The 15,873-nt window shown below is 38.3% G+C and overlaps 1 protein-coding gene across 1 annotated transcript in view; it reads left to right on the forward strand.

Moving 5' to 3' along the window:
• Positions 1–14,963, forward strand: part of ELP4 (elongator acetyltransferase complex subunit 4) — a 150,637-nt gene extending 135,674 nt beyond the window's left edge. Inside the window, exon 10 of the mRNA XM_054066876.1 lies at positions 13,733–14,963. Coding sequence (XP_053922851.1) covers positions 13,733–13,864 — 132 coding nt within the window. The 3' untranslated portion in view covers positions 13,865–14,963. The remainder of the gene's footprint in view (positions 1–13,732) is intronic.
• The last annotated feature ends 910 nt before the right edge of the window (positions 14,964–15,873 follow it).

The raw sequence follows: 15,873 nt of genomic DNA on the forward strand, positions 1-15,873 counted from the left end.
TCTTCCACTGCATATTTTGAAGTGAAAATCTCTTTGTTTTCTGTCTCTTGTCAAAAATACAAAGCTTTTCTATGTCATTGCCGTCTGTTCAAATGGAAAAAAACATTTAATTTTTTTTTTCCTTTAGAGCCTCGTCTTTTTCCAGTGCTGTGGCTGTTCCCCCTGGCAAGTTCCAGCTACATTCAAAATATTCAAATAAGATCATCTGATAAGATTGCCTAGTCTCTTAGTTTTTCATTTATTTACATGTTTAAATGGTATTTAGAAAAAATAATTATACAGGGAGTACAAAATATATTTATTCCCAGTGTTTCCTCCCTCCAACCTGTTTTAATGCTATGGGTCAGGACTTAACAGCTCTCAAGAGTGTCTGGCTGAATAGCAGCTGGCTTCTAAATCTGAAATCAAGTGCTCTTCAAAGCACCTTACTTCTCTTGAGATAAAAACTTGAGGCAGGTTTTTCTATGTGGCCTATTCATCAACTATAGTCTACTGAATTGTTGACATTTCTAAACACTAAAGGGATTTTAAAGATCTTATTGCTCTAAAGAGACTTATTTGTAATAGGGAATAAAGAAGTGAAATGAAAAAAATACTGACACATGAAAAGTACAAAAATAAATAACTGCTGGAAGGAGCTGAAAGCAAATAACTGTAATTTGACATATAGTTTCTGTACAAAACATATTTTTGATGTAAGAATCTGCTCAAATGTTCAGCCCTCCCCCCAACTTCCAGATAAACAGTAATGTTTATTTTAATCTCAATTACTCCCAAAAGTGTTGCATTTAACGTGATACTAGTTGCTGTCATTCATATTTAATATATTTGTTTCAGTTTACACTGAGTCCCACCGTCTTAGATAGAGTCATTTAAAAAGGAATTAGCATGACCTGTCTTTTAACCTTTCGCCAGCAACTTCTTATTCTGTGTTTAAACTTCTTTTAAAGCATTGGTTTGTGAAAGGGCAGTGAACGCGACTGCTTGATCACCAATGCCATTTCTATATTTTTTTCTATAAGCAGTATCAGTCACGGAGTAAAAATATGCCACTCTCTATTTTCATACCAACACAGGTTGATCCAATATTATGAATATTGGATTACACTTCAGTGATTTCTGAAGTCTATTTGGTAGTTAATACAACAAAAGGCTTTGTTAACTGGTGTTTTAAACTGTAGCCCTCATGAGTCATGGGGGATTAGTGCTGAAAATAAGAGATATTAAAATATGAATTATATTACGTCTGCTTCTTCACCTGGGAAGGAACTGAGCACACTTGCTATTTCAGTGCAGTTTTTAGGATGAGGAGACAATGATAGCAGAAATGGGTTTTTTTTCTTCTGGCCTGGTTTTTGCCTTAGCGTGGAGCATTTGACAGTGGCATTTGCCATTGCAGAGCTGAAGTTCCTAGCTTGTGAAAAGCTGCAAACATAAACAAACCAGTCTATTTAGCAGCCTCCATTTGTAAATGTGCAGAATCTTGTAAACCAGCAATACGTTTGTCTATCCAAATGATACTTCCTTTTAAAAGAGAGATAAGTTGCACTTACATAGCACTTTTTCATTTCTCTAGCACTGTTTTAAACTGATTGAATAATTTGTATTTCTCTACACATAATAATCCTGCCAGGCAGACTCAGAAAATACCTGTAGCAAAGAAGAACTTGTCCATGCATGAAAAGCAAAATAACTAAGAAAAAAAAAAGGATAAAAAGCTCCAGAAAATTAGTCTGCTTCAAAAAGCTATTAAATTGTTCCTATGCCTGAAGCTTTACAAATGTGCTAATTGTTGTGTTCTGGTCATGTAATATGTTTCTGCACAAGGTTAAGGCACTTTCCTGTTGCCGAAGCCCTTGTGCCGTCTGGGGGAGGGACTGGTGGGCTGTGTAACATGGGGTAATGAATCTTCCCTTTGGGCAGCACGTGCTTCAGGTCTGAACGCCCAGAAATGCTTCACAGATGTGCTGGGCTGCCTAGCAATGGAAATTTTCTAATTCTAGCTGACCTAAAAAAGTAAATAGACTACTGAGCATCAGGCTACTCTCAGTATAAAGCAACAATACCCGCCCCAGCTAGCAATTGCATTTTACCCCCCCATACGTTCCTTCTTCGTCACCAGCAACTTGCCAAACCTGTGGCACTGCTCCCTTGGAACAGCAGCATTCAAGGAGATATTGTATGGGTGGTTTGCACTGTGCAGCTTGCCCTGTCTCTGAGCGTCCTTGAGCGAGACTACATGCCTTGGGGAGATTCTGTAGGTAGACACATTGGCCGCAATTCATATGCAGTCATAAGTGATGTGTGCATTTGCATTTATAGTTACATATTGTGTTTGTACACAGAACTTCTGAAGATGATGTACAGGAGGAAATAGGCAGCAATATATAGCAAATCTAGAAAAAGTGCTGGGACAGCGGTGGGGCAGTGTACGGCTGGATTGGTCCAGTGTCTCACAGCAGCTCCCATTTTCTCCTGTTCCTCTTAGGAAAGCACTTAATTAAACTCTAAATTTCATAGGATCTGTAGAGAGTCAGTACTTGAGATCAGTAGAAGCTAGTTGGCAATATTTATTTTAGCAACAGCTGGAAGAACTGTTCAGTTCCAGAGGTTCTCTGCATTTCTGTTGTCTTTCTGTTTCGAATTGGCAGCTCAGGCATCGTAATGGAGACTTGCCAGTGCGAGTTACCTGTCGGGGAGCACAACCTTTCTGGGAAGTGCTGAAATCTATCTGGACAATTTTGTCAAGAGGCAGAATACATTTTACCAGTTATTCGTGTTGTTGCACACGCTGAGATAAAACGGTCATTTTTAAATGGGTGTATCAATGGAGTTTAGATATTTAAACTTAGACAGAAGCTTGATAGATTACAGTAAACTTTAACAAATAGCTTTGGATGCCAACTCAAATATTTGGTGAGTTTTCCAACTTAGCTGAAATCTTACAGTGTGACAGTAACATTGCAATATGTTGGACCTCCTAGAACAGATGCTTCTGTCTCTGAATGCTATTTCTCCCTCTTCCTCACTTATGTAGCTTTTGTTTGTACACACTGTCTTGAACACTTCTCAAGCTTCCTAGTAAGAGAGACCCAAGTCGTTATAGAGCAGCGCAGGCATTGCCAGCAACTCTGGAATGTTTCCAGCAAACCATCTGTGGTTTGATATAAAATCTGTACTTTGTGGCACATTGCAATGTCATTCAAAGAAAGAGGAGAAATAATGAAGGCACTGACTCAATGAGAAGCTTCATATATTTGTAAGACTGAGTTCTTCTCCTTGACCTTTTACACTCCAAGTTAAGAATTTAGTTTAAGCTAGTCATCCAGGTTTCCTGAATAATCAGCAGAGATGGGCAAGCACTTGCAAGGGTGATTCATCTCATCCTAAGTATGTAATATAGGTTAGACTGAATGGCTGGCTTGTAGACAGCTGCAATTAGGTTGAATGAATCTGTCAGGGAAGAAAACGTGACATTAACATTAGCATCCATCCAGACCATACTGAGAGTCCTAGAATTACTCAGACTTGCATCGTGGGTCCTGCACTTCTCTTACGTAAAGCCAGGGAGGAGAAATTCAGAAAAAAGAACAGATCTACAGGAGCACTGTTAGTCTGTTTGCATCGGACATATATGATACATTCAGACTCATGAACTACCATTTGAATTTAGAACAGTGTTTGCCTTCAGCTTATAGATAACGCATTCCAATCTCGGCTATAATGTGCCTAGATGATGTATCTCCTCCTCCTGCCCTCTATCTTTCCCATTCTTTACTCTATCTTCTCTTCAGCCATTTGACACTTCATAGAAAGAATGTTCTATAAGAAAGAGTTTCCTGTGTAGGAAAGCAAGAGGAAGAGAACAGAGAAGAAATTAAAAAGGAAAAATGCTTTTGAATTAATATACCATGATATTTTTCATTCTCCTATTCTCCCCGGGTATTTTATTTTTCACGTCTTCTTTTTTACCCACTTTCATGTATTCAGACTGTAAACTCTTCAGGGCAGAGGCAGTCTTTTAATATGTGCTTGGTAAGACCTGGATTGGTAAGGATTACAGTAGTATGCTATATAAATATTTAATACAGTTCTGGTGGTAAGATTACCTTGTATTTCTCTGAATTTTGGATCAGACAAGCAATTCAACAGCTGTAGTTCTTTGATTGTCTATAACCGTCACTGATTAATCCAGCTCCCTTTATATCATGGGGAGCTTCCTCATTATGCAGAGGCTACAGTTATAATATGAAATGGGTCTTCTACTTGTACATGTGATGCCAAACATTTGGCATTCTCAAGCATCAGAGAAGGTAAATCTTTCCCTTGTGTCCCTTCATATGTAGGAAGTCATCTTTAACGCATCTTGGAGTTTTTCTTTGGAATGAAAGAGTTTGTTCAGCCATTTATCTGCTGTTTCCTTTCCTGTCCTTTCCTGAAAAGTAACAACTAACGCTGCACATACAAAACCCCACGTCTGTACTCATGTGTTACTGGAACTTCTTCAGCCATCTGAAATCCCCTGGGGATTCATTTTACACAGACATGTACAGAAAAAAATCTATTGGTACAAATGATCCCTGAAAGATTTTCACTTTGCAACAGCCAGTGTTTAAACAAATTGAGTTTTAAATTCAAACTCAAGAATTCAGCTTCTAAGTACTTTGCATAATTTTCTGATCAGAGACCAGAAACAGTACCATGTGGCACATCCGGACAGATCAGCACAGTTTGAATTGAATTCTCCTGGATATTATCATATCACTTCTGTAAAGCAGATATACTGGAAAGCCTCACTGAAGAGGCACATTGAGAGTTTGGCATTCTGAAACATAAAATGGCTTATACAAAATCTATCACAAAACAAAGTGGGTTTATTGATTGTTCTTCATTTTGCCAGGTGTCTTTAAAGTCACTGTTTAGAAAATCTCATTGTGTTACTGGGAACCCACAACGAAATATCACTGGCCTGCAAATGAGGCAAAAGTGAGAATTATTATAATTTTATTTTACATTTGGTAAGTGATGGAAAATAAGAGTTTTAGAATTAGGTTCAAGTATTTTAAGTACTATTAGCTATATATAAAAATTATTTTCATGTCAGCAATGCATCCTTTAGCAGATAGACAGGGATATGTAGGTAGAAGTATATTTATCAGCTATTCTTAGTGGAAGCCTTCTCTCAACACCTGATGTTAACAATAATTAATTTTGACGGCTCAGATTATGCTTCAACTTAAAAAAAAAAAGAAATAGGAAATGCATATGGTAGATGTGCTTATTTTAACATGGGTTGATATAGTTGTGATTAGTTATAAGTCAATCACAGTTACCTGAAAAGTAGAAAATTTTAGAATGCTCTTTTTAAAAGTCAAGTCTTTTGTCCTTATAATAAGTTTAGAACATTTATCCATTGCTGTGGTTTTAAGAGGGTGATGTAGCATCTGTGAATGCAGCAGAACAAGAAGGAACTGCGTTCACATGCATTATACAGAAAAGCAGTTACCACCTGGTTTGTCACATGAATTTGTTAAAACTCTGAGAAAACTGTAACGTGAACAGGAGTGTAAGAGATTCATAGTAAATTAGTTTATAAATAGTTCCCCCAAGACCTAAATGCAGTTATGTGAGGATAGTTTGGCATTATTCTCTCCACAAGGTAGATTGTGAGACTCTAGTCGTAACAATAGTTCAGGACTGTCATATGATTTCTGCCTGATAGGGTTCTATGCTGGTTGGTGTGACTTTTCCAGTCCTTGCTGTGGGAGCTTAGAATGTCTTAAGTGGTAAAGGGCTTACTGGTTTGCCATTGAGAAGTGAACTTAACTCAGAAGTACTTTTAGGTTTTGTAGCATTAGTAACAATTTTATATATTTTCATGGTGGTATTATCAGATTTTATGTGAGTTGTTACAGACTCATGTGAGTATAAGTCATCTGCCACTGCGGAGGACTACATAACATAGAAAATATAATTAATTTCATCATAATCACATATCTGGTGTCTCTCAGTTGGCAAACTCAGCAAGGGGAGAGGCCAAAACTTATAGAATCGTAGAATTATAGAATGATTTGGGTTGGAAGGGACCCTAAAGATCATCCAGTTCCAACCCCCCTGCCATATAGTCACCTCCATACCAAATATTTGAACAAACTCCTATCTCTAGAAGAAATTTTGTTTCATACATGCACATCTCTGAGTTTGTATTAAGCCCAAAGGCAGTAATTTGTTTTTGCCAAGAGGACCAGTTAGTTATGGTGCTTGATGATGACCTGTTAAGAAAGCAGTAAAATCACTGACTGGCAAGACTAAGATGCTCCTGAAACATGTATGTCTTAAGGAGTTTGTAATCATCTGGCAGCTACCTCACTTATAAATGCAAGATACGACTTGTGCGGACATCTCATAAACATGTTCATACAGGACCTCTTTCATAGACGGACATATTGCAGTGGCCTTGAAGCTATGTCTCAGTGTACCGCAGAGAGTCCATGCCACGTGTTGCCATTGCATTGAAGGTACACACAGTGTCCCTGGTGGCCCAGCAGCCACTATTAAGTACTTCCCCTACTGCCCAAATAAGAGCAGAGCAGGTTCAGTGAAGGTAACCAGGGTCAACCACCAGTTCTGGTGACTGCCAGACAGATCCATAGTTATAAGGCAAGTCCGCTCTCAAGCTGAGAAGAAGGTGAGAATCACACCCAGATCAGCAAGCTCCATAGTCAGACCTTGACACAGCAGTAGCGCAGGAGAATGACCAAGGCCTGAGCAGAGGGCAGCTCTCCAGCAAAGGGAGAAGCACTGGCAGGGTTTTGCCAGCACCTCCTTGCGCAGCTCTTTCTGCCCTGGCAGCTCGTTTTGGGGTGCACAGCTTCACTGTATCACAGATGGCTGTGAGCACTGGTAGCTAAAGCCTCCCATTTGGGACAGTCTTCTTCACTGCAAAGATCAAGAGACAGCTCAGTGGCTGTGGAGTGATTTGGCGTCCCTCCACTGGCTCCTTCTAGTCAGGTAATGGTGACAGTCACTTGACAGTTACATAATTTTCAAATAAGAAATGGGGTTCTTCACTCTAAGAGGAGGTTTTATAAAGGTGCATTATTAACCTCCTGCAGATTTCTCCTTAAAAAACCACCCTTTTCACAATACCTACAGAAATGCTCAAGTCTTTTTCTAGGTACTATGGTAATAGAAATAATTCCTATTAATTTTAAATGAGGTAATAATAAAAAGACATAATAGGGAAAACATTGTGCAGGTTGTGCATCTTGGGCATCATAGGCAGAAGAGTACACAGGGACAGGAATTCAGACACAATGCCATGGGCTGTTCCTATTCTCTCTTGTGTGGGCTGTATGGAATGGCAAGAGTTCTGCTTCAAAGAGAAATAGTTAGGATATAAAGCTCCCCATCTAGGAGTCTGCATCTTTCATTTTCCCAGCATTCCTAAAATTCTTCTCTCCACCCCCTCTTCCCCTTAAACCAAATCCCTTCGGCTTTGGTGACTTCAGTCTTCATGTAGAAGTAGCAAATGGAACTAGAAGGGATCTAGAGAGGTCATTAACCCATCTCCCTGCCCCAGGGCAGAACTGCAGCCGTAATAGACTAATAAGCAATTTTTTTTTTTTGTCAAAGATCAAGTAAACGGAATTGTAAAGATTATTTTTTTCTAAAGTTTAATTTTTGGAAGTTTGAGCTCAGTTCTTAAAGCTTCATGGAACTGTTAAAAGGGTCTCAAGGTTAACTTCAGTGGAATTACTTTAATACATATCAAATTAAGAACAAACTCCCACCTGACCTTCCACCTTTTTTTATGAGTTTCAGTGATTCTGCATTACTCAAGTTATGATTTATTTGCTTGCTAAAATATAATAATGATTTTGAAGTAATATGAAAAGGATTTTTTTATAGTTTTGCCAATATACGCATCTCTGCATATCATATTGTTGCTAAACATTGTTATAGTTTATTGCTTAGAGCATTTTGCAGAATATGTGCTTTTAGTAGCCCTCAATTAATTCTATGAAATTTTGCTGCTTCTTTAATGTCTTCCACCTCAATTGTTTCTGAGTATTTTAGCCCCTGTAAAAACAATCTGTACAGACACACGTTTCCTCAAATCTGAAAAGTGATTTTATTAACTGATGGTTGTTTATGATGTGTAGCTATGATGCTGGATTTCACTGGTTGACTTCGTGATGCGGTGCCAACAGATTACCCAGAAGAATGTGTGTAGCATATGTGTATAATTGTACAGTAATCAGTTCTCTAATGTATCTCTAGTAGCTAGCTCTTTGTTGAACCTGTCATTGCGTACTTAGATTCAGCTATATGATTTTTACTTCATTTTCAACCATTTATAGTCAGTTGAAGCCTGAGTACTGTTTCTATCCGTTTTGTAACTGAGGTTTTTGTAACAGGAGAGGCTGTTACAGAAACTGCTGGACGATCCTCTTTATACTGAAGGCAAAAAGTCTTACATTGGGAAGTCTGTTATTTATAATAAATCTATAAAACAATTCCCTTGATACAATAAGCTACACTGGCAAAAGCACTTCTCTCTACTATTTTTGTATACCAGAGAAAAGTTCCTAGAATAGCCATGGCTTCAACCTTTACATCCCAGTCTACAAGGCAGACCATGTCAGAAAATTGTCAGTGCTGTATTTGGACCTCACTGCTGGGACTGGACTGAGTGATTGCCCCGTGTCCCTTCTGGCCTGTCATTTTACATGTTCTTGTCTTCCACTTCTTTTTTTTCCTCCCCATTGCGAACAAATAAAGTAATTAGAAGTTTTCTTCAGGCAGAGGGAGGAGCAGTGGCAAAGTATGTAATAAGTTTTGTCTGAACTGTTTTCCTTTCGTAATGCATGCCCTAAAGCTGTGTGCTTAGCTGGCTTCAGTGTAATTGTTCCTATCACGGCAAAGCCTTCAGGATCTGCCCAAAACAGAGAAGGCAGGAAGCACCAGCACTCACATCATGCCCCTTCCTTGGCTATGCCTTATACAGCCAGTAATAGCCTTCTTCCATAACCAGTTATTTCTGAATCGAGTGAATGAAGCCATAGTCTGATCCTGAAGATCCTAAGTTTAGACCTTTCTGACAGCCTGTGTAGGTGAGTGTATCATCGTGTAATTAAACACACTATAATAATGCAGACACACAATTAACTTTGTACAAAGGAAGTTTGCTCCAGTGTTTCTTAGTTTTTACACTGACAAACTTTACCTTTCTTTGATACAGGCTTTAAGAAGTTGTCACAAGGAGGGCAATTAATTATAGGATCTTATTTGCATATTTACTTTTGCCAGACTATGACCATTTTGCCTTAAAATATTGTTGCCCTGCCAGCTTGCTGTAGGCTACAGGAAGTTTTGTGTTTATCCGCATTTTTTTTTTTAGTGAAAACCTTCAATTACTTAAAAGAACAAATGAATATATGCAATTTTCTGTCTTGCATTTATGTCTGGGATGTGGCTTTACTGTCCTGTGAAAATCCACCCCCATTTGGCCCAGGCACACTCCATACTGCATATTTAGTTTAACCCTTTTCCAGGAATGTACCTGCTTTTCGGACCGGGAGGTGAGCTGGTGCCTGCACTCCGGACAGGGGAGTCTGGGGTGGAGGAGAGGGACAGGGGCAGGAACTGGGGACAGAGCGTGGTGCCAAGAGGAGAAAGAAAGGCAGATGAAGAACAGGTGGGAAGAGGAAGAGGACAGAACAGAGGGTGAGGAGGACACGGGGTGGAGGCAAGGAATGGTGGCCTGGCACTGAATTTGGACCGAGGCATGGGAGCAGAGAGGGTGCATGGGCAGAAATGGACCAAAAACCCAGGACTGTCAGGATCAGAATGAAGAGCTGGGAAGCAGAAAGTTGAAGCTGTCTGAGGGAGAGACTGGGGGTATGGGTAAATGGAGAAGGGTTGGGTTTGTCATGAAGACCAGTTGCAGGATGGGAGGCCTGGCTAACAGGGACTGGGATTGCCGATGTGAGGAAAACGAGCCTGATTCTTACCAGACTGATAAGAGAAAGAGAAACTGAAAGAGGTGGAGGTCACAGCCTCAGAAATAGCAGAGAAGTCTGTCCACCAGAAAACGTTTTGTCCTAAACTGGGACTTTAAATGTGGCTGTTTCTCTGTGGTCAGCAAATATCTGTCAAAATGTCTGATCATTCTGTAATGCCAGTGTTCAAAAAGGATCACAGCCTATTCATACTATCACTTACTGTCTTAGTTCAAGTGACTGCAATGTCCCTATTGGTGCCAGAAATAAATGCCTGTTGTTTAACATGCGGATGTCTGTATGATACCATGTGATGAGTTTCTAGTTTGTTTGTGGTTTAAAGTTTCGAATTTTTTTTAATGAAGTTGAAAATATTTAATAGGATTAATATTTGCAGCTCTGTTTGTATTTTTAAGCTGCATATGGAAAATGTAAGGAATGATATTTTGAAACACCTATTCAGGCTTTATTCAAAGGTGGCGTGTGTGCACGCTGTGATTCACATCTTAATGGCAGGATAATATTCAGTTGTTGTCAGATGACCTTAGTGTTGTTTATAGTTCAGAATGTGTCTGATCTGAGGCTGAATATATTATACACAGTGAAATATGCTTCCTGGAGAACCAGCAATTTGTTGTAATGTTTGAAAATTGGGATTATAGAGAGAGCAGGGATTGCAGGAGGGATCGTCTTGTAATTAAGACAACTGAAGGATATCGTGGAAGTTATGATCATGTCACTTCAACACAGCGTTTTTATTTCTATACTCTTATTTTGTGTCTTGCACTTTCCGAGCGCCTGACTTGAGGTTCTTGAAGAAATACTAAGTGCTCACAGCTGCAAATGAAGTTAGTATTCGATCACGTGAAATGCTACACAATGCTCAAGATCCTGGAAAAGCAAGTTCTAAATGACTCAGATTGTGTTTCTGAAATTAGTAGGTACCTCTATGTGCTTTAAATTCCTTGTCTATAAAATGGAGGTAAGTTTGCTGCCTTATCTCATGAGAATATTAGTAAAATAACACAGTTGGTATTTGTGAAGCTTTCAAGTGCTGTATACTGACATGCTATTGAAAAGCCATTGCATCTTCAGAACAAGGTTTAACTATAATATACAATAAATACGTCAGAAAAGTTCAGAGTAAACAGTGATAAGAAAACAAAATACTGAATAGCCAGTCACTAAATGAGCAGTGTGCATCCTCTTTGCTGAATAAGCTGAGGAAAGAAGAATATATATGCACATATAGTGAATGAAAAACTGCTTCATGACAAATACATCTGTAAAAGTTTAATTTGGTCCTGCCATCCAGTGTCAGGACCTTTCATTTTTACTTTTCCCATCTGCGTCTTTGCAAATTAATAAATGTTTTTCTATTTTTATTTTCTGTTTATAATATATATTAGTGAGCAAACAGAGCATTGACTAAGAGGCTGTATGAATGTCAAAGGTTTTTTGCCTTTTGCCCCCACTTTAAGTGCAGGCCAGCATGGCAGGGTTTACAGTTATTCCCCATCTGTGATATTGGTTAGTGCCTGTGTAAGATGAGTTTGCTCAGTCTTGGTTCTCTTTGCTTTTCATCGCCTTGCTCTGAGTCCATTTGGCAGTCTTGGCGAAGAGGTCAGTAATTGCAGGAGGAAGAAAGCGGTACTGCATTTCCCCTAGAGGAAGCTGCCTCTCCCACTCCCTGGTGAGGGCAGAGAGATGCTAACAGTGAGTGGGAGAACGCTGGATTATTTCACTTGTCTCTCTGCCTCCTGCATACCAGATAACCTGTACCCTGCTAACAGAGTACTGTGCACTTTATTGGAAAGAAAATGTGACTGAAGGATCTGCCACGTGCTCCTCTGCACTTCCTGGCTTTTCCTCATTCTTCGCTTTCCAGTGGCTGCAGCCCCCCTTTGCAATCCAAGTTGTATGTTGGCTGTTTCCTAGCAAACATTTTTCTCAGCAGACAAACAAAATAAGTGTGTGCCCTAGTTTGTGTTGTGCTGATGTAGAAATGAGACATCATGGACCACAGTTCACATCCACAACCGTTTTTAACATTCTTGGAGATGGAGGGAAGAACAGTAAGCAGAGTATACCATAGAGCAGCACTGCTTTTAATAGAGTGACCAAGTAAGACCTGCATAGTTACTGAAGTATATACAGGAGGTGGGTTTTGATACATAAATTGTGCCTTGTAGGCAAAGTGCTACAACGAAATACACGTTTCTCCTATTTTAACATTGAGGATATGTCAACTCACCCTGGACACAGGCCTTCCTAACTCCACATGTGTTACTTCATGCATACCTCATACATCTCTTGGAGAAGACAACAATGTAGCACACGTTTCTCTCTCTGCCTGCCCACAACTGTGGCTGGTGGTAGGACACACTTTGGAGCACCTCTCAAGTTATGCCTAATTGCACAACCTCAAACTCGGCAATGAATTGAACAGTCAGACCACTGTAAATATAGATATTTCTTATGCTTTTTAATTATCTTATCTTACAAAAGTTGCTAAGGCATTGAATAAAAGGCAGCTGCATTTACATGTTGTGATAAAAGGAAAAACATTGCAAGTAAGGTGAGTCCACACACCAAAATGGTTTTGCAGCCATTACTGTTATGCTCTTCCCTTCAGAAGCATGTCCTTAGAATAACAGAATCACTAGGTTGGAGAGGACCCACTGGATCATCGAGTCCAGCCAAGTCTCTTCTTAAGAGAAGAGCCACACAGATTAGCGTTTGCCTACTAAATCTTTCAAGAGATACGCTCCTTCATGATACTAGTTTCATGAATTATTGCACTGCATTGAAGATGCTCAACTCTGTCATCTGACCAGCTTTAGTACCTCACTGTGTCCAAAAGTGAGCCAGTAACTAACCAAGCATAGACTCAGTTTTACATTAATTTTCACCTCACTTCTCAAACGTTAAATGCTCATCTCATGGCTTTTGTAATCTCCGGTGTAAAAGATCCTCAGAGGGAGAGTTGAAATATTTTTGTCATAGTTGAAAAATAAGGTTTATTGTGCAAGGACTGTGTGTTTGTGGACAGCCGTGTATCCTGTGTCTCAGTTTCGACATCTATAAAATGGATGTAATGTTCCTACAACTCACAAGGGGTGGCGAAGTTTGATTAGCATAGATAATTGCCTTCTACCCATGCAACTACTATTACTGCTTGTTTTTATTAACAACTGTCACTAGAATAGGAAGAAGAAGCATTTCTCAGAATAATGCTGCAACCAGGGTGATCCCTCTCCATCTTTTGACCATCACGTTACTTATTTGCAGAGCCTGCCATGAAGTATGCATGTTTGAAATGAAATCGTGCTTATATTGTAATGCCATAGAAAGCAAAGGATTTGATTTTGGGGCTGACATACAGGCAAAACATTTTTTTTAAAGGAACAGTCATAGATATAATTAAATACCCTTAGCAAATTTGGATTTTGTTTAGATAATTTTCAAGCAGAAAAAAAATCTACTCCAGTTTACAGAATCCATATCGATAACGTACAAAACTGTTTCCATGTCAGCCTAAAAGGCTGTCTGGGAAGTATATTTGTATGAGTAAACAGTGGCAAGTCAGGAAAAAGACTGCACAATATGCTATGGAAAATAAATTCTGCTGCAATTATTCTTTTTTTTTCCCTCTCTCTGTTTTTCTCTCTCTGTCTTTCTTCTCTCTTTCCCGTCTCTCTCTCCCTCCTGAAAATCTCCTTCCACAGCGACTGCATTTGCCTCCAGACTTGTCAGACACAGTGAGCCGCACAAGCAAACAGGATCTGGCAGAATCCGCCAAACTGCTGAGCTCAGGATGTGGTGCTATGGCCATCGGCAAGAAGCACCTGGACTTCTAGTGATTTCTATTTAGCAGTTTCACTCAGATTTATATGACACTCTAATTATGAGTGTTAATGACTTATATAAATATTTTTCTTAATGATTTGACCCAGCAGTCTTTAAAAATACATGTTATGATATGGTGGTGTTTTTTCCTGGTTTCTTTGTACTAATTTGGGGCTTGTTCGGATTTTGCTTTTTGTTAAAGCTTCTGTTGTATTGGGTCCTCCCATTGTTCTGCTCAACCGGAAATATACAGTATTTTATTCCTTTCCTTAAAATATGTAAATTTCTCTTACCCTTTCATTTCTAGATTTTTTTTGCAATAAAAATAAAGGGACATTTTTCCCCAATGGATTTTTTATATACTTACATTTAATGTTTTGTATGAATAAAAAGTTAAATTGGGTGGTTTATTGAAATAAAGAAATGAAACTAAGCAATGCATTGTCACATGTTATTCCAAAAGCAAACTACACATGTATGGGTTTAAAACATTAATTTTTGTAATCGAAACACCATTCTTAAATGTCAGAAAATATTTATATTATTAAATAGGTAATCATAAATTTTAAATACCTAAGATAGCTTTTTTCCTAACATGCCAGTAATTAAGAATGGTTGGTTTTTTTAATCAGAATATATTACAGATAATTACTTTGCCTTATGGCTTACTACTTGCATTAAAATGCACTTGAATGGAATTTACTAACCATAGAGAAAAGAACTGATTTCCTTATGTAGTTCAAAACAGTAATCCTAAACAATTGAAGTCAGCACTACGAAATTATGTCAACAGACATAATTCAAGATTGAAATTCAAACCGACAGCTACATTAATGCTAGAAAACCAGAAGAGTGCATTTGAGCTCGGGGAAAGGTATCACAGCATGCTGGTCTAAAGCAGGGCAGAATATACAAGTAATTCAGTCGTCTGTAGCCTCAGATATGCTATTGCTGAACTTCTGACTATTTTGTATGTATCTCTTTATATCTCATCAAACAAAAGAACGGTAATGCAAAGCTGACCTGTAAATTAAAGTGGTTTGCATTCTTTCTTGTGAGGCTGACTTCCATTTTGAAAAGTAATAGCTTCTTCTCCGCAGAACTTCCAAGCCACCCAGCTGTAAGATTGCATTACAGTTTCAAAATTTAGTCTTTATAATAGTATATTACATGGCTGGAGTGAAACTGACTCTTCAACGAACATGTTAATAGGATGCAATAATGGGAACTTATTTTGATGGGTTTGGAACCAAGAGTTGGTTAAGTGGTTTGCTTTTTTTTTTTTTTTCCCCCTGCAATCCAGGTTCTACTTTATTTTTTTTCTTGACAACGCTGTGTAAAACAAAGACATAGCTTTTAAAACTGTCTAACTAATATGATGAATGTCAATCACTTGAAAAACTCCACTGTAGCATAAACACATACTGTATACAGCTTTTATTCTGAATTAGAATAATTGAATCAATGACAGTGATTTGCCAGGATGTCAAATCTATCCATCATATCCTGTCACTACCAGTTTACTTTTTGTGATCAAAATCAAAAAGACTACTATTTTGTCATCAGCTATTTCATTAGTAGTAACAATCGGTTTGCTCTTTATATTTTTTAGATATGCCTGTTATATTTTTTATTTCTAAAGATACGAATCCTTTTAAAATCTTTTCAAAATAAAGTTTCAGAACTGAACTGTCAGTTTAATAAAGCAAAAAGACATCTACTTTCCTATGCCAGTATATTTAAAGTATATCATTGATGCCTCAAACATTTTTTCTCTTTTTGTATTATGTGTAGCATTGAATGGAAGTTCTCATTAGATACTTGATTGTGCCTTTTGAAAGCGTGAAATAATTTAAATACTTAGGATAAAGTGATTTTTAACAAAGGTGAAGTTTTACATAGGACATCTTTTTAATGTAAATAACACAAAACACAGTATTTCTTTGTGAAATAGAAAGTCACGAGACATATAAATTGCTGCCAACATCCTTAAATAGGTCATTGACAACATACAGGGGAG

Source organism: Cuculus canorus, chromosome 5, assembly GCF_017976375.1.
Source record: "Cuculus canorus isolate bCucCan1 chromosome 5, bCucCan1.pri, whole genome shotgun sequence".
Classification (NCBI taxonomy): Eukaryota; Metazoa; Chordata; class Aves; order Cuculiformes; family Cuculidae; genus Cuculus; species Cuculus canorus.